Source organism: Lactuca sativa, chromosome 5 (assembly GCF_002870075.4).
Source record: "Lactuca sativa cultivar Salinas chromosome 5, Lsat_Salinas_v11, whole genome shotgun sequence".
NCBI classification, from domain to species: domain Eukaryota; kingdom Viridiplantae; phylum Streptophyta; class Magnoliopsida; order Asterales; family Asteraceae; genus Lactuca; species Lactuca sativa.
This window is the reverse complement of record NC_056627.2, coordinates 282,261,187-282,279,377: the sequence shown is the minus strand read 5'-3', so window position 1 is coordinate 282,279,377 and position 18,191 is coordinate 282,261,187. Positions and strand designations below refer to the sequence as shown.

The following is an 18,191-nucleotide window of genomic DNA, read 5'->3' as shown; positions in this document are numbered from 1 at the left end:
AAAATTAGAAACTATCTTACAAAAATTAGAGAACCTACCTTGGATTGGAAGTAAAAATTAAGAAAAAAAAGTATATTAGTTAAAAGAAAGAAGGAATATGTTAGAAAAATTCATTTGTATATATTTAAGACATATAGTTAGTCTCACTCCCACATCAAGCAACTAAATGAAATAGGTGAAAGATGTCTTGTAAATAGCAATATAAGAGAACTTTGAATTACATGGGCCGTTTCAAATCTATTTTGAGCCTGGAACGATAAAAAAAAGTCCTTAAAATAAACAAATTTCATTAAATTTTTTATAATAATTTAATAGTTGAAAGAAAATTATTTATACTAGCTTCTAAAAATTTTGGGCCCCTATAAAAGATGAACCCTAGACGGTCGCCTCTGGCGCCCACCGTCTAGTACGGGCCTATACATTTGTGTTTGACAGCTATGACTCATCTAACGAGTTAAAAGCCAATTAGTCAGGGTGCTTTGTTATTCTAAATTGGCTTTTGTAGTTGTTTTTAAAATTTTAATACATATATTTATAAAATCCGGTTTTCGAATGATCTAAATGGTTTGGCTGAATCTAGTTTTTTGGCAAACCGACGGGTTCCCACTAGTTTACTAACAAGTGTGTTTGAGATTGGGAAAAAAAACGGTAACCTGATGGGTTTTCGGTTCCATCGGTCGAACTGGTTGGTCTGGTTATCAAAACCATGATTACACTACCGGCCTAGCTGAACCTAGTTAGGGAACCAGATAGTTTTCTATTTTAGGTTTGCCTCTTGATTGATCAAAAGCAGCCTTTCAGGATTGTTTAAGAGGTATCAAAGGCATTAGTTATATTGTTCAACTACTTCCACCAACTACAGTTTCAAAAGAGATGATCAAAATGAAAATGATATTTCTATAGTGCATTACATAATGACTCGGATTGAAAATGGTTTTTCTTAAACATGATTAATAAATTGGTTGTTGCAAATATCATTGAAACAAGCGAGTCACATATATTATATACATTCAAAGATGAACAACGTGAATTTACATTACAAAAATTCACACACACACACACTCGATCATGAAAATCAGTAGCATCCTTGAGTTTAACCTAGTTGAAATGGGTAGTAAAATGTAATAAAATTACAAGTTTTTTATAATGTAATTAAGGAAGTGCATCTTTCTTGAGTGTGTGTGTGTGTGAGTAGGGTGCATGGTTGGAAATATTTGCATGAGTAGTTGTGTCCTCGTGGATCAATAGCTTATAAATATCACAAAATTAGCAATAAAAAATACAAAATTTTAACATAACATTCTCCTACGAAAGCTTATGCATCAATTCTAAAGCTTTCAGATACCTACCTCATTTTCAAGTGAACAAACAAACGAATCCCCATTCATGAAGCAAAATTTTGAATTCAGGCCTCTGATGAGGCTCTCTTTCTCTTCTTCACCTTTTTGACTTTGACTTTGGCCGACTTATACAGTTTGACCCCTCTCTTTGACTTCTTCTTAGAAGTAGACCCTGCAGCAACATCATCATCATCATCATCACTGATCATAACCCCCTTTCCACGAGGCAATGGCTCTTCCTCATCGTCTACATTCCAATTACAAAAAAGCCCCTCGTGTTCCACAAAGTCTTTCTCCAACGGGTCCCCTGCTCCAGGGAGTAAATTGGTAAATGTCACATCACCATTCAAACCTCCTTTTCTCTCCAACAAAACCTTATCTGGTCTTATAATGGTGCCAAGAATGCTCCTGTTGGGGCCTAGACTCATTATCAGTTTTGTGTTTGTCAAAGTCGAACATGCCATTCCAAAAGCTGATTTTATCTGTGTGCACACACCAAGGGTATTTTAGACATTTTACCAACACTCAATTCAAAACACTTATCATCTACTACTTACTAACCTGGAAATAGTTGAAGGAATTTTTTCCTATATCATTATCCGGAGCCTATTATCAAACACACAATAAAACCACATTAATTATAACTTCATAAAAAGGGTAAAAAGGTAATTTGGTAGATAGATGTATATATTACCTGTGGATCCTGGATAGCAAGCAGTGATCGCCTGTTTGCATTTAAGAATCTAAGTACAAAAGTCAAACAAAGATTATCAGTCAACTTTGAAAATCAAGTAATGTAAACTGAAAAAAAAAAAAAGATTTTGTTACCCTTTGCTCTTTTTAGAAAAAAAGGTTCCTCCATCATTGCAAGATATGCCAACATCAGATGTATTCAACTTACGCCCATACATATCAAAAAAAGTAACCTACTTTCAAATAGAACAGAGCATATTCTTAGTGAACTTTTGTTTTTTAAAAAAGTCAATTTTCTACCAATGTTGCAATATAATTTCATAATCTTAAAGAAAATATGCATACGACATCGTATGGAAAAGGGAAAAAAAAATCATACCAAAAGAACTCCAAGATTATGTTCTGGAGAAGCATGAGTATCAAGTGAATTCTGTATTACATAAGAAGAAAATTTCAATGAGAATAATGTAAATAACTGCACATATTTAGAATTTTTTTTTTTAAAAAAAGTACCCATGTAGTAAGTACTTTTAAATATGTACCCGCAACATTGCTATTAGCATAGCTAGAAGTGCATAAGAACCAATCCCACCTGAATACACCTGCACTAATAAAACTTAATTAATCAAAACATTTAGAGAAAAAGATTATTATTTATTAATAAAAAGAAAAAAAAAAATGTCACACTCACACACCTCGTTTAACTCGCGTTGTTGTAGAAAAACTTTCAAAATCAAACATAATGGCCTTAACTGGGGCCACTTGGATATAGCATCCTAGAAAAAAAAAAAAGTGAATTCTAAAGTTAATAAGATACCTCTTTATTTCTATTATTGATTTATTTATATATTTATCTAAACACCTAAACAAACCTGTATATATTCAGCTGCTTTCGGCCCATTTTCCATATCAAAACTGTTAAAAAGAAAACAAGTACTCAAAAAAAGAGCAATAAAACTCTAATTTAAAAATATACATTTTGAGAAATAAAGTTTTTGATTTTCTAACCTTACATCAAATGAGATGCCACTTCTTTTTTCCACAAATTTAATGATTGGCACACGGGCTTTAGCAATCACCTGATATATCATATATCATATATATAATATATTTCAGAATATTTAAATATAAATTAGACAAATAAAATGATTGAGGTGTTGTGTAGGGTTACCTGAATCTTTTTTGCAACACCTCTTTGAGATAAAGCCCTAGAGAGAGCATGTAAACCCATTTGAGGAGTTCGAATATGTGAGTCTAGTATCACCATCTACGATGAGTTTTTATACAGCCATAAATGCAAAAACAGCATAAAAGATGATTAGAATTATATCACATAACAATAGAATAGTGGTTTGAAAGTAGCATAACAACATGATAAGATAACTCTATTGCATTTCAGCTTCAAGAACAATTGATTGTGAATATCTATGTGAATAATTGATTAAGAGAATACATGGGCTTACATCAACATCACTGCTTGGTAAGAACAACCCTGTCTTGAAAGAGCCAAAAATTTCTACCTGTAAAACAAATATAATAATATATAAGAATTGCAACTCTTTCTAGAATTGTTGATATCATATTGTATTAGGAACACATGTACCTTGCACATAGGCCAGATATACTTTATAACATCTGAAACAGATTCGACTGCTGTGTCGCGTGATACTTGCTCTTCAGAAGTTGGAGACAGAAAATCACAAAAATCCAGGATCTCTGATAAAAAGAAATAGATGCAAATCAACTTAATACAACGGCACAAGCTTACTAAATGACTATATGTTACAGAGCTCGTGGAAATTAACCATTAAAGTTATTATATAAGCAGTATTCTGATACAAGATTGAATGTGAATAACAGGGTAATCTCGAAAAGATTAGAATTCATTCAATTGAGAAAATGATAGAAACCCCCCAATTTAACTATACTAACAATCGAATTGGATTGAAGGTACAACGCTAAGTCCCTAATTAATCAGAATGTGTCAAATTTAAAGCAAAAGGGAAGAACGATACCTTTGTGAAGCTGGAGCATGGGGCTCTTAAACCGACAATTGGCACGAAACCAACCAGCCTCAAGACTTCTGGTGGGTTCTTCATCAGGCAAAGGAGTGGCCAATCGCGAACGTTTGAGGGGCGGCGTCGGAGTCCTCCAATCATCGGCGTCGACATCGAGAGAGAAGAATTCCGGAGCGGAAGTTTCCGGCAAGGGCGTCGAATTCGTAGATATGGGTATATGATTCCGTAGCACAAGGTACGGTTCGGAGTCGCTAGGGGTAGGGGAACTGGGAGCCGGCGGCGGTGTGGATGCGATGGTGGAGGCGGCGACGTTGGATGATAGAGGGGATAGGGTTTCATAGAGAAACCCGTCGATTTCCATGGCTGAGACAACGAGAAAGATGGTTATTTTTTCTTAGTAATCGTTAATGGCGGTCGGAATGTTTGGGAAATTTTAGGGTTGTAGATGGCGGAAGGGTTTATGGGCGAAGATGTCTGGAGAAACCTTAATTCATGCGAATTATGATTTAACAGTTTAACCCCCTCTAGTCTCACCCCTCATTTTGAAGAAAACATACTTTTTCCAAGAAATTCAAAAAAAATAGTCATATGGGTCCAAGTGCAAAATGTTAAATTATATTCATAGCTCCCTGCTTAAAAAGAGTAAAATTACACGAATGGTCCCTATGGTTTAGGGTAATTTGCACGTTTGGTCTCTAACTAATTTTTTTAACTCGGAAGGTCCCTACTGTTTGTTTTTGTTACGCGCTTGGTCCCTATCTTACCTAAAAAAACTATTATGCTCTTGATTTTTTTTAATTTATTTAAGTAAACACACCCATAATCCCACCCGCTCACCTTACCTCACCTACCCCATCATTTTTTCCTTTTTAAATAATAGTCTTTTTAGATAAAGACGGGGACCAAACGCGTGACAAAAATAAACAGTAGGGACCAAACACGTAACAAAAACAAACCATAAGGACCTTCCGAATTAAAAAAAAAATAAGTTAGGGACCAAGTACGCAAATTACCCCAAACCATAGGGACCATTCATGTAATTTACTCACTTAAAAACCGAAAATCTCATCATCTTTTATTCCTTCGTTTTTGGAGAGCACCTCGAAGCCTCTCAATTCGCAATTTTGCATTGCAAAGTAAACTACTTACCCAATGATTTCAATATCTTAATATTTCTTAGGCATTTAGAGACTTTTTTTCATTTAGAGATTATCAAACTCGTTGAATGATGACCCATTTAAATATGACCTATGAATGGTTCTATTAATAGGTTATTAAACAGTCATGTAGATTTTTCTATTACCTATTGAATGTTGTCCGATTCAGATATGACCTATGAATTCCATTAGGAGATTATTAAACAGCCATATAGATTTTCTATTAGCTTCGGTATGAATGTAGTTATAAAGGGTTGTAATACTTGCAAGGGGTAGCACAAAATAAAATTCCTGATAAAAGATAACAAGATAACTGTTTAAAAATTACAATTTTAATAGAAATAACAAATTACCGCAAAAGTCTTACATTTCAAAGTTGACATCTTCGCTTACCTATTTTTTGAAATCGCTCCATCACTTGTTCAATCTTAACATCCACAAGTGCTTCTTTTTCTACACTACAAATCAAAGCATCATTCATAAAATCATCACCTATTTTATTACGCAAGTCGGTTTTCAAGAGCATCATTGCGGAAAAATATCTTTCAATGGTTGTAGTTGCGACGGGCAAAACCAAAGTCAACTTTAATAACCTATTTAAACCAAAGGAAAAGAACAATGTTTTCCAGTTTCCACCATCAAACGAGAAAGGTCCGCAATGCCCTTCAAATTAGCAAATCTCTCATCATCAATCAAAGAGTGATAATAGGTTTCAAGTTGACCATCAAGATACACCCTTTCTAAAGCAGTAAAATCCGTTTTGTACAACTCACTTAGCTTCACCAACTTTGATTTGTCAAACATAGAGAATGCATTACAAGGACTCAAAGCCGACATGTATTCTAGCAAATTGATGCTCACTTCACTAAAACGGTTCCCAAACTCTTGAATTTGCATATCCAAAACCGTTTTGAAAATATCAACTTCAAAGTGATGTTGATTAGTAATCTTGGTCCTACGGTTTCTTGGAGTAACATAACATTCAGGCATTTCCACAATTTTAATTTTATGTTTCTGACAAAAAGAAAATACTTTCTCCAATATTGAAGGAAATCCATTATTTCTTAAAGCTTTTAGCGTTTTCATTGTCACTTTCACCAAAGAAGCCGTTTCCAAAATATCTTGATCCTTTCTTTGAAGATGTCTTGACAAGGTATCTATGAGACCAAAAATCTCCAACATCAAGTGTAAATAAAACACAAAATCAAGTGTCTTGAAATATGACAAAATACCGTACGCTTGATTTTGGTTATGTAAACTAGATCCCTCCCCTTGAACATAATTAAGAACCTTGACTGCCTCCGGAAATAGATTCTTTAAACTTGTTATTGTTTTATAATGTGAACTCCATTTTGTATCTCCAGCTATAACAAGAGAAATCTCTTGATTTAAACCTCTTCTGGTGTCAATTTCACCATTACCAATTTCTTTTTGAACCCTTCCCTTGTAACTCTCCTGTATGATATCTTTTATTTTACAAGAAGCACACACCACATTAACCACCAAAGCTAATTGCTCAAAGAAATCTTCAGCACCATCATGGTTCTTTGCTACAGCCACAACCACTAACTGGAGTTGGTGTGCAAAACAATGTACATAATATGTCGAAGGGTTATCTTTCAATATCAATGCTTTCAAACTGTTAAATGCACCCTGCATATTACTTGCTACATCATATCCTTGCCCTCTTACCTATTTCAAAAAAAATTATATATAATATAAATAAGAAATTAAATAGATAAAATTCAAATACTAATAAAGGAATTCATGATTTCGCACCTGAGATATACTCAAGTTATTGTTGGTAATACTGAATCAATGGCTTCTTTTAGAGTTAAAGAAGATGTATCATTCACGTGCACAACTCCAACAAATCTTTCCTTCACAATTCCAAGGATATTAACATATCGCAAAACCATAGTCATTTGTTCCTTTTTTGATACATTACTAGACTCGTCTACTAATATAACAAACACATCCTTACCAATTTCTTCACAAATGAACTTTATTATCTCTTTTGAAAAGCATTGAACAATTTCTTTTTGAATCTTCGGAGACGTCAATTTTTCATTTTTTGGAGTGATTTGTAAAGTAACGTTATAAATGATTTCATTATGGTCCATAAGGAATGATAATTGTTCAATGAAAAGACCCTTAGAAAGAGAGCCATCTGACTCATCATGACCACGAAATGGTAACGTATTTTTCAATAAAAATCTACAAGTATCAATTGTAGCACGTAATCGAATTTGATAGTTACTCGCTTCAACTTCGGTTTGCTTATGGAAAGCTTCACTAATAGATTGGTTTTTCTTTACTAGATTTTCACACTTTTGTTTTGCTTTGTTGTGACGACTATCAACTTTACCCTCATGATCTTTCAATGATTTCTTTTTACTCCAAGTGTCAAAGCCTCTCGTCACAAATACATCTCTCCCCCCTTGTTGCATTACAATGTCTCTAAGCAAGTAACAACATAAACAATAAGCTTTGTTTTCTTTTGTGATATACACTAGCCAATTAAATTCATCAAACCATTCCTTTACAAAACGTCTATTCTTATCACCAATTTTTATTAATGGAAAATCATGACATTTTGGTTGAGAAGGTCCTTTAATCCAATATATTCTCCTTATTTCATCCCTTTGATTTGGTAGATAGGATGTAATTCTTGGTCTACCACAGGGTCCGAAGGAAGATTATTAATATCAAAACTTGGTGGTTGTGGTTGTGGTTGAGGTTGAGGTCTTTTCCCTCCACCACTTTCATTACTACTACCAACATCCAATGCCCTTTTAAAAAAATCCATTCAAACCCTATAAACACAATTAAATATTTAAAATTCATAATTGATAATATAAACCTAACACAAGTGAACAACTAATTGACTAATCAGGTTTTCAAATTGACAACTAAATTAAGCAAAATTATAAAATATAAAAGGTGAAAAATTAAATATTACTTGTTTCATGAGTCCTTGAATGCACAAGTGTGACTGTGGGAGAAGAAAGCCAAATTGAAAAAGTTGTCGTCAAGCAAGGGTTGAAGGGCGTAGGGGATGATGAGAACTCAGAACAATTTTATCTTTTTCCTTGATGTCGTAAGTTAAATTGTACATAAATAATTACATAAAACGTTCACATATAAATGCGCCATGTTTACCAATTAGTGGGCTATTGGACTTTGCTTTAAATGTAATTGGACGTTGGTGCTTGAGGTTGTATCTAAGAGTATTACATTTATGTATATAACTTTTTTTTTACATTTCTAGGGATTAATTGAAGGGTAGCACGTGCTACCCCTGCTACCAACCAATTAATTCCGCTAATGCTTTCAAGATGAGGAATACTAGAAGTGTCATCGACATTGGATTTGATATTGAGAAGAATCGATGTATAACCATGAAATATGTGAAACACAACACTTATACATAACTAAGAAACTTTTTATGGAGCTTCAAATCAACTCAATCAGAGTTGCGGGTTTAAGTTATGATCAACATACTATTCCAGTGTTGGACCAAACATACTAATAATGTTGTGATGTTCATGGGGTTGTCATATCATACAACTTATGAATATAAGGACATTGTTGGATTAATACAAAGTCATAGATTGATGATTGGTGTCTTTAAGCTTCTCAAAAAACTAGAGGAGCATTCAAGGTGTCTAATGTTGTAAAATTGTGATTCAAGGATCGCAAACGTGTGTACAATCTCAAGTAGTCTTTTTCCGTTCCAAAAAAAAACATTGGGTAGAATTTTACTCGTATTTCCCTTGTAATATGATAGGTGCATTTTATGCACCTATTTTGCATGTTTATTTCCGTCTTTTTATAGCATTCTTCTTCATAATTCTTGCATTTAGTTGATTATTAGGGCAATTGCATATTTCATTAAGATTGTCTAGTACTTCACTATTTTTGATTTAGTTTGCAGGCATTATGGAGCATGGAACGTGGAGCTTGGATGCATGGATGCATGGAGCTTGGATTCTTGGAGCTTTGGAGCATGCAGAGAAGACATAACCCGAGTCATTGTTGCATTATCATCATAGCAAAGGAATACTTTTGAAATGCGATTCTTGTCACACTGTCACAGGTCGTGTTTGTCCTTTATCATCTCATATTTAAGCAACATGACTCGTGGTAAAGCTAGATTGAAGATGGAGCCAACAGTGAAGACTTTTTGGAATATTAGCAAAAAGCATGGGCCATGCCAAAAACACATGGTCAAGACAAATGGCCATGCCAAAAACACATGGGCAAAAGGCATGGCCATGCCAAAATCGCATGGCCTTATGGCAAGTCACGTGAACTTTAATAAAAGAGGAGGAGACGTCATTTTGAAGGGGAGAACGTTTTTGGGGAGCATTTTTTGGCGATCTTGGGTGATTTTGGGAGAATTCTTGGAGTTTTTGAGAAGACCTAATCATTGCAAACACTTTGGATTTCATTTTTGTAAGGATTAAACATCCCAATTCCATCTTTATTCTTGTTTGATTTGTTCTTAGCCATGTGTGGCTAAGAAATCCTAGTTTCTAGTTCTTGTTCAAAACATGTTGATTGCTTGACTTGAAGCATATGATTTGATGTTTGATTTGATTCTATTCTAGTGATTATGTTTTTGTTTAAACTAGAATCCTTGAATTTGATTTATGTTTGATTGGCCACTTTCATGAATTGAATTTTTCTGCAGTTAATTAACTTTTAGGGAACCTAATCGTTCTATAAAGTTAATGATTGGTAACAAACAATAGGTTTTCTTATTGTAAAACATATATCACATGTTTTCACACTTCCGAGCGTATGAGAAGAAATGAACATTGTTGGGAAGCTTATACAAAACTTAATGCAGTTTTTCAATACAATCTAAGAGCGTGTTTAGGTTGAATTAGTAAAGTTGGGTCTAGTCAAAGAGCGTGTTTTGGTTAGATAATTTGGCAAGCGAGAGGTATTAGAGCGTGTTAATATTTTTCAGTACCAACTTAGAATAGAAATCATAAATTACATCAAGTCAATCAAGTTAAACAGCAACATTGAGAACTAGAACTGGAAACACTTTTACAACTTGTTTACAAATATATTTCATTTTGTGCATGTTTTTAATGTAGATTGTTATTTTATTATTTGAATTTTGCAAGCAAAACCCCCATTTGTGACCAAAGTACCTTGTGCAAAAAGGTATAGACTTTTGTCCCGTGTCTCTGTGGTTCGACCCTGCTTGCCTTGTACTACTTTTTAGTGCATTAAAGCAGTGTATTTGGAGTCTATTGTACCTCATTATTTGTTGGGTTTGACACCCCTAACATAATATAAGGTAGTTTCTGTTGGATTAGTGTCTAAGTCTATAACTATTTTGGTATGTACTTGACCCGATGGTGCATGGTCCTTTTGGGTTGCCTTCACCAAAGCAACTTGATAGGATGAATTATGGAGAGAAAGGATTAAATATGATTTATTAATATATTATGGGAATAATATATTAAAGGAGAAATCATATTGTTTAATTAATTATAGTCAATAATTTATTGGTAATTAGTTTTGTGACTAAAAGAGATTAATTAAACTTAAGGGACTGAAATTGTAATTATAAGATAATTGCAATTTGGGCCATGGATTGCCTTATATTAAGGAGTGGACGAATTCTATGGGGAAGCCCATAAGAAATCGTCCAAGGCCTTAAGGAAAGGGATCCATGGGTTGCTTAGGGCTTAAGCATCCAAATTATGGTTTCCTTGTTAGATAACCCTAATAGCCTTACTATATATATGACCCTTATGACCCAAAAACATGGTGAAGCTTTGTTCTAGGGTTTCACACGTTTTTTGGGCAGCCTCCATCCTCTCTCTCCTCTTCATCCTCTTGCTTATGGTGTTTGTGAACCATTAGAGGAGTGACATTTGTGACTCTAAGCTTTCCAAAGTCATTACAAGGAGATTTGGGATTGTTATTGCTACATAACAATCAAGGTAATATCTTAAACCCATTCTTATGTTAATATGATTACTTGTATGCTAGAATTAGGGTTTATAGTCTTGGATAACTTACATGTACAATAGAGAAACCTAGATCCAAGCATTAGGGTTTGTATGAGCACATAGGATGTTCTTATGACCAAAACCCATCAGTTTCTAGTCTATGTAAAGTTCTATTATGTAAAACAACAATGGAACTTTTGAGAGGTGATAAAAATTTAAGGAGCATGACACTTATAATGTTGACATGTGCAAGTTACTTTGGCAAGTGATTTATATGATGATGTGTTGATATGGTGGAAATACTCCCATTTGAAGAATGATTATGATGTTATATGTTGTAATATGAATGTCACGTCTCTAAGACACGTTGAGCATGATGAGGACGTTAATGTTGAAGTTGATTAGAATGAGATGAAACACCTTATTATACTATTACCAATGAGTCCAACAAATTTAATGTAGTAGTGGGCATAAATTGATTAGGAACCAACCAAACTAAGATGTTGTGTGTATGTGTGTGTAGGGGGGGGGGGGGGGGGACTATTTGAGTGAAGGCATCTAAGGGGGATTTGATGGGCGTTTTAGTCTTTGTCATAGAAATTGCGAGTATTTTAGACTTTTAGTCTCTCACTGGAGTTGTTAGATAGTTGTTGATTGGGTCAAATATGACTAGATCTGACTGAGTCTACCTCTGAATGAAACTTGGTTGTTTGATTATAGGTATGGTTGACTTTGTTAAATGATGAAAATGACCATATTACCATTTTTGTTTTATCTTGTGCTATATAAAATGTATCTGCTTGATAAAATATTTCAATGAAGTTTATAGTATATTACCATTTTGTTCTATGTTGTGTTAAATAAAAGTAGGATGTTAAAATAAACAAATTAATAATATTATCGTTGTTATTTCTTGTATTCAACCTTTTTAATTTACTTATACCCCACAAAGTAATAAAAATAGAACCCTCCATTTAAATTGGTTGAAGCAAATATTGAACCTTTTAAAAAATGGAGCCTTTCAAAAAGATTAATTGATGATTTATCAAATGAAGAATTACATGTTGATTTGAAATAGCTTCAAAACGTGGTGCTTTTGATTTTTTGATTGAAGGTAATTATGAAGTAGCAAGTTGAGGAGTCTTTCAAGCACATCACATAACACAAAATGATTCACCGGGAACATTAACTATAATGATATAACAAAAAAAATATACTAATAGTAATGAATTAATGATTAGCTACTAATAGTCACAAAATTAAGAAAAAAACTTGCCCCAACTCATCATGATGCAGCCTAGCAACCCGATGCAAGGCAAAGAGATTAATGCATGTATTAAGAGAAGGAACAAAAATATAACTTAAAGAAGAAAGTCCTCACATGAGGAATACAACAGCGATGCAAAGGAAGAAGTCAAGGTCGGCAGAGGAAGGAGACATTGAAGGGAAGAGACGACTGCATACTTGGAAGGGTGTGTTCAATGGAGGAAGAGACGTACGTGATGCCATGGTATTAGGGCAAAGGGCAAAAATGTTAACATTCATAAATGGGAGTAATGTACTTTTTTCTCATGGACCAATTCAGAGGTAACTTTTACTCATATCAAGCAATTTGATCGGGCCAAGTTAGACAAAAAAAAAAAAAGTCTAACTAAACCAATCATAGCAATATCAAACAACCCCTCACTTGTCCAACCTTGTTCCACACTTTTGGTTTGGACTAGAACTTTAGTCATATTTGACTGTCTTTTTTTTCCAACATATCTTTGTCCCATCCATAGTCCTATTTGTCTTGGTCGTTTTTCTATAGTATCCTTGTCCCATTCATGTCAATGAAGGTTAAGTTATTTTATAAAACAAAAACATTTAATTCAACATAAAATAATAGGGTAAATTGAAATCATGTCAAAAAGTCCCTAGTATGAGAGGGTAAATTGGCTGATATCAAACATTCTTACCGGACGAGTAAGAGGTGTATGAAACAGGTCTTTAGTCTCTCTCACTTGCCCTACGTTGTTCCAACTTTGATTTGGACCAAACTTTAGAATTTTGGTCCAATTTGATTTTGTCCTTGTTCTATCTTTTCCTTGTCCCATCCATAACTTTTGGATATTTTCAGTATAGCACAATGCAACAGTCTTTTATTTCACCAATATCTTGTGAAACATATTATAGAGGCCAAGATAGTAGTGCAATGGCTCAAATGTATATCTGAATTTTCTTAACATCATAATCTTCATCTTCTCCCTACAAACAATTATTTTCATTTTGGCCGATACACAATTAAATGCAAAAGCTCAAACTATTTTCATGCAAGCAGCATACATTTCCTGCAAACAATACCCAAACCCAACAAAGTCACTGGTATAAGCAAAGATTCGTTGAAACTTAAAGAGCCTCACATGGCTCATTTAAACTGATACAATACATATATTTTCAGAAGCAGTGTTGATCAGAATAAGTGAAATGATTAAGATTAGAAAAAGTTGGTGAAAGAATCCACATCCACCCTATATACATATAGCATAGCAATATATTATACTGTTGGGGTGAAAACATAAAACATCCAGTCCCAAATCCAAAATGGGAAGAAATCAAAATCCGATATGTTTCACCAATAATGATTATAAGAAGGTATAGCAGCACTAAAAGCAGATGGAGGAGGAGGAGGAGGAGGAGGAGGAAGATAAGCATGGACATTATGCGCATAAGCAGGTGCAAACGCATGACGTACACGCGATGATGAATGGGTTTGAGTTTGAGTTTGAGTTTTGGTTTTCTTTACAGTCAAGCCGATAAACTCCTCAGCTTCTTTAGCTCCAATATTCTTAAAAGCAGCCACAAGCGTCTTGACACATGCAACCACATCAGCCTTGAACTGAGGGGAACAGCTGTCATTGTCCTCATCCACATCCTGTACACCTCCCCTCACTAGACACCCAACCTGCACCCCTTCTGTATACGCTTTACACGCCATCAAAATATCTCGCACACGGTTCCGAAAATGCCCACTCACCAAATCCTCAAAGTTCTACACCATCATCATCATCATCATAGCAACACTTTCAAACAACAAGAAAAGAAGAAGAAAGGGAGGGAGGGAGGTTTTACCTTGGGTGGTTTTTTCATGGTATAGACCATGGTTTTGAGTGAGAGGATAAGGGTGCTTTCGTTGTATTGCATGGATCTTTTTTCTCCCTGGATGGAGCCACTGGAGTGTGCATATCCGGGCTCATTGAAGTAAGGCTTTGTGTTCAAGATGAGACCCTGAATGGAGACCAACACCTGGAGCATGGTTGAGGTGCCAGGGATCCACCTCTCCTTTTGGGCACCTGACCATGTGTTTAGAAGGCTCAGACACACCTTCCCACAGTTGTACAGATTCGGATTGATACGCAGCCCACCAGAGTGATAGTGCACAAGCTGCCAAATCAACTTCAACTTACAACCAAAAACATAATTTATTAAACAAGACAAGACATGTGTATTGTATGTTTATGTCTTACAGGTGGGCAGCTGGGATAGCTGCTTTGAAAACAGATATCAAAGAAGAAGAGTCCATCATGATATGGGGTGCCATCTGCTCCAATAATCACAGCTCTTAAAAGATCCATCCTTGACTCATATGCCCTTACAAATATTGTGTCTGCACCCCCCACACCACAATCACATCACAACATATCTATTAATCTCTTTTTTCTAATCAAGTATTATTATACTAACAAAAAAGGCTCCATTTCTGACACATACCAGGCAGATCTTTCTCAAGAATCCTCCACTCATCCTGTATCTTTTTAGCCCAATTTTTTGGTGGCTGAAACATAACCAATCACATTCATGTCTTATGTGTATATGAAAATAAAAAAAAATAAAAAAAAAAACAAATTAACAACATACTAAGTAAACTGAATCCAATAGAGGGGTTGTTTCTTTTTTGACTTAATGGGCTTAATGGGCTAAGCAATTAATAAGCTGATCAGTTAGTTAGTTTACAAGAAAGTGTTTGGATTAGGTTATACACTACCAAAACACAATAAGCTGATCACTTACTTTTTAGTATTTGAGAAACTCTGTTTATACATGTAAAATGAACAGAAAAACATGAGGGGTAAAAGGGTAAACTGCTAAAAGCATCAATGGCCATGAAAAATGAAAAACAAGGCTACATAATGTTTAAAGTTAAAACAATGGTAAAATCTTAAAGGCATAGATTGGTTTCCACATATAATAAGCATTTCAAATAAGTTAGTAAAAAGAGAAAACAACTTATCAAAACTGCTTATGTAAAGTCAATAAGCACTTTTTACCAAACCACAATAAGCTAATAAGCACCTTAAAAAAAGAAAAAGGCCCAAAATCAGACTTACCTGCTTCATTCCAGAATTCTGTGCTGCATAATAATGATCAGAAAAATCCACGACTGTATCAAACTTCTTGAAGCTCTCATATCTTTTCAGAACATCTTCATTATCAACAACCTTTGCCATGCTAGAAGAACTTCCAATTACACTTGAACTCCTTGGGCTATTCCCAGCAAGAACCTTGTCCATTATCATGTGATTCATGTCTCCCATAGGATACATAGAAAATGACGTATCTACCCCTAGAGGGTAACCCGTGTTCATGGGCAACTGAAAGAAACTTGAAGAAATGCCGCCACCACCACCAACTTGAGGAGTATTAGAACTATTGGAAAAATAAGAAACCGTATGAGGCGCCTTCATAGGTGGTGCTACTTGATTATGCGTATAATTAAAGGGCATGTTTTGGTGTTTGAATTTTTGTGGGGTCTCAACAAATGGAAGTGGAAGATTCTTTGAACTGTTATTTGCATGTGGACCAGAATAAGTAGAAGCAGCATGAACAGTTGAATTCTTTTTCATTTGGAGTGTTTCTGGAAACCAGGGAATTTGAGCTTCAATTCCAGTAGGGATATCCATATGATCAAAACGGGATTGCAAAGCCAGATAATCATCTTCTAAAATATAATCATCTAAATCATAAAAGCTCTCTAATTCTGCAACAAAGCTCTTTGAAGAATGACCGGGACCCACTGAATTCATTTGCACACCACCCTGCGTAGATGAAATCATTGAAATATCCTAAAAAAGATTAAAAACTAAAAATTATATGAATTTCACTGTCATACTATGGCTAGGCTTATACCTTCCCCTTATTATTTGAGTCAACTTTCTTTGTAGTTTGACCCCTGTCCTTTGAACCTTGTTCTGCACTACTAGAGCCCAATGAGATGCCCATAGCACCCTGGAAACAGAGGTATACGATTATAACAAGAGTTAAGAGCAACAAAGCAGAGGACTACAGAAAAAGATGCAGAAAATCAAGTAACAAGAGTAGATCATACTTGAAATTAAGAATCATAATAAATTGGAAATCAAGAAGATTATACCTTCCTCTTTTTGTTGGATTCGACCTTCCCTTCAATGAACACTACGTCATTTCGGTCTTCATCCATGTCAACGTCGATTATTTCATGATAAACAACCTGAGAAATGATGAAATATGAACAAGATTGATGAAACCAATAAACTAGCATTGTTGATACGATTTATGTACCTCTTTTTGTTTAAGCGCCTTAGCCTTCGATTTGGAAGTCTGACCAGCGTAAGGAGGAGTAATTTCGATCACTTCGGGTTCCATATACGATGAACTACTACTCCCCGGAAACACTCTTTTACTAGAAAACAAAATTGACAAATATCAATACGCATAGACAAGACAACACGATAACAATAAATGACACGAGGAGGTTTTACTTGGATTTCTGAGGGTTGTATATCGATATCGCGGACGACTCCATTATTTGCAATTATCGACAGTAAGCCAAAAGCAACAAAAGATAATGGGGAAACTAACAATCCAAACAAAACCCTCTTTTCTAGGGCTTTCCCACTCCGATCACTATCAAATACGGCTAAACTTACGGATAAAACTAGAGCAAGAAAAACTCCTGTGGCTTTTCGTCTTCCATGGCGAATTTGAGAATCTTTGTGGCCCGATAACTTTCAAAAGCGAGGGTTTGAGAGCTCAAACAGAAGACTATGGGGAAACAATCAATCGAGACAAAACCCTCCTTTCTAGGAATTTCCCGCTCCGATCGCTGTCAAATACGGCTTCATTAACGGATAAAACTAGAACAAGAAAAAGCCCTTTGGCTTCTCGTCTTCCATGGCACTCTCTGTGGCCCGGGAATTTATAGGGTTTGAGAGCTCTGTTGGTTTATTCGGAAGATCTTGGTCGTAGATTTGATATACCTTAACCATGACTGCGGTCCTTTGGTAGGTATGGTAGGGAGTGTCACGTACGATTTGTGCCCCTTGGATTAAGTTTTCAGTTGGTGTGAGCTGCGTAGACGGTGGTGATGAGTAGGTCGTGGGGCCCGAATATGCAGGCATGTCAGCCACGTAGGACTACCCGATGTATTCTATCAATCTATCCTATCTTTCATTTAAAATTCAAATAATTCAACTAAAAAGCAAAGATAGAATTATAAGTATTTATCAAATAATTAGGTTATAATCCATGGAAATTAAACATTAAAATAAAATAATCACTATAAAATTCATAATCATTGATTTATAAATTACCAAATAATTAAAAAGATACAACAATAATATTGAAATGAAAAAACATAAAATTAGTATATTACATGAATAGTGCATGTTAAAAAATATTACAAAGATGGTTAAAAATACAATATGTAAAACGCATATCCTAAATACAATTTACAGAATATGCCCATGTTTAAAAAAAGGGCAAAAAAGGGAAGAAATTACATTATTTAAAAAAAAGAATGTTTATACTGATTGTTTAATTATTTTTAAATTTTGGTATACAAATAGAATAGTTAGTGTCAACATTTTTAACAACTTAAAGTTGGATTGCTAAACGATTTCATGTGACACCATAGACAATCATAAGGGTCGTTATGGATCTCTAACAATATTATAACATGGTACTTGCATTTAATGTTACGTAATTAGG

General features: G+C 34.7%; 3 protein-coding genes across 3 annotated transcripts; all 3 read right to left on the bottom strand.

The window, feature by feature from the left end:
• Nucleotides 1-1,213: 1,213 nt before the first annotated feature.
• On the bottom strand, nt 1,214-4,582 carry LOC111910187 (uncharacterized). Its single transcript, XM_023905964.3, has 13 exons — nt 4,049-4,582; nt 3,637-3,749; nt 3,497-3,553; nt 3,205-3,300; nt 3,042-3,112; nt 2,906-2,948; nt 2,729-2,809; nt 2,576-2,635; nt 2,413-2,463; nt 2,169-2,266; nt 2,035-2,083; nt 1,902-1,946; nt 1,214-1,822 (listed from the first exon to the last, which is right to left on the bottom strand). The coding sequence occupies exons 1-13, from the start codon at nt 4,410-4,412 to the stop codon at nt 1,406-1,408; spliced, it is 1,545 nt and encodes a 514-aa protein (XP_023761732.1). The 5' UTR covers nt 4,413-4,582; the 3' UTR covers nt 1,214-1,405.
• A 1,223-nt stretch (nt 4,583-5,805) lies between these two features.
• LOC111910160 (uncharacterized) lies at nt 5,806-7,658 on the bottom strand. Its single transcript, XM_023905935.1, has 2 exons — nt 7,020-7,658; nt 5,806-6,900 (listed from the first exon to the last, which is right to left on the bottom strand). Exons 1-2 carry the CDS (start codon nt 7,656-7,658, stop codon nt 5,806-5,808), a joined length of 1,734 nt encoding a protein of 577 aa, XP_023761703.1.
• A 5,909-nt stretch (nt 7,659-13,567) lies between these two features.
• On the bottom strand, nt 13,568-17,445 carry LOC111910186 (probable ubiquitin-conjugating enzyme E2 26). The gene is made up of 9 exons (XM_023905962.3): nt 16,964-17,445; nt 16,764-16,884; nt 16,597-16,692; nt 16,353-16,451; nt 15,554-16,261; nt 14,937-15,000; nt 14,693-14,832; nt 14,298-14,609; nt 13,568-14,217 (listed from the first exon to the last, which is right to left on the bottom strand). The coding sequence occupies exons 1-9, from the start codon at nt 17,005-17,007 to the stop codon at nt 13,798-13,800; spliced, it is 2,004 nt and encodes a 667-aa protein (XP_023761730.1). The 5' UTR covers nt 17,008-17,445; the 3' UTR covers nt 13,568-13,797.
• Nucleotides 17,446-18,191: the final 746 nt, after the last annotated feature.

Bases quoted from the DNA above. Each gene is read 5' to 3' on its own strand.
- LOC111910160 (XM_023905935.1), bottom strand. From the start codon at position 7,658: ATGCAACAAGGGGGGAGAGATGTATTTGTGACGAGAGGCTTTGACACT. The intron at 6,901-7,019 runs GTATTACCAACA...TTTTTGAAATAG, and splicing joins TAAAAGAAGCCATTGATTCA to GTAAGAGGGCAAGGATATGA.
- LOC111910186 (XM_023905962.3), bottom strand. From the start codon at position 17,007: ATGGAGTCGTCCGCGATATCGATATACAACCCTCAGAAATCCAA. The intron at 16,262-16,352 runs GTATAAGCCTAG...TCATCTACGCAG, and splicing joins ACTCAAATAATAAGGGGAAG to GGTGGTGTGCAAATGAATTC. The intron at 14,833-14,936 runs GTATGTGTCAGA...TGGGGGGTGCAG, and splicing joins TCTTGAGAAAGATCTGCCTG to ACACAATATTTGTAAGGGCA.
- LOC111910187 (XM_023905964.3), bottom strand. From the start codon at position 4,412: ATGGAAATCGACGGGTTTCTCTATGAAACCCTATCCCCTCTATCATCC. The intron at 3,750-4,048 runs GTATCGTTCTTC...TCTTTTTATCAG, and splicing joins CATGCTCCAGCTTCACAAAG to AGATCCTGGATTTTTGTGAT. The intron at 3,113-3,204 runs GTAACCCTACAC...ATGATATATCAG, and splicing joins GTGTTGCAAAAAAGATTCAG to GTGATTGCTAAAGCCCGTGT.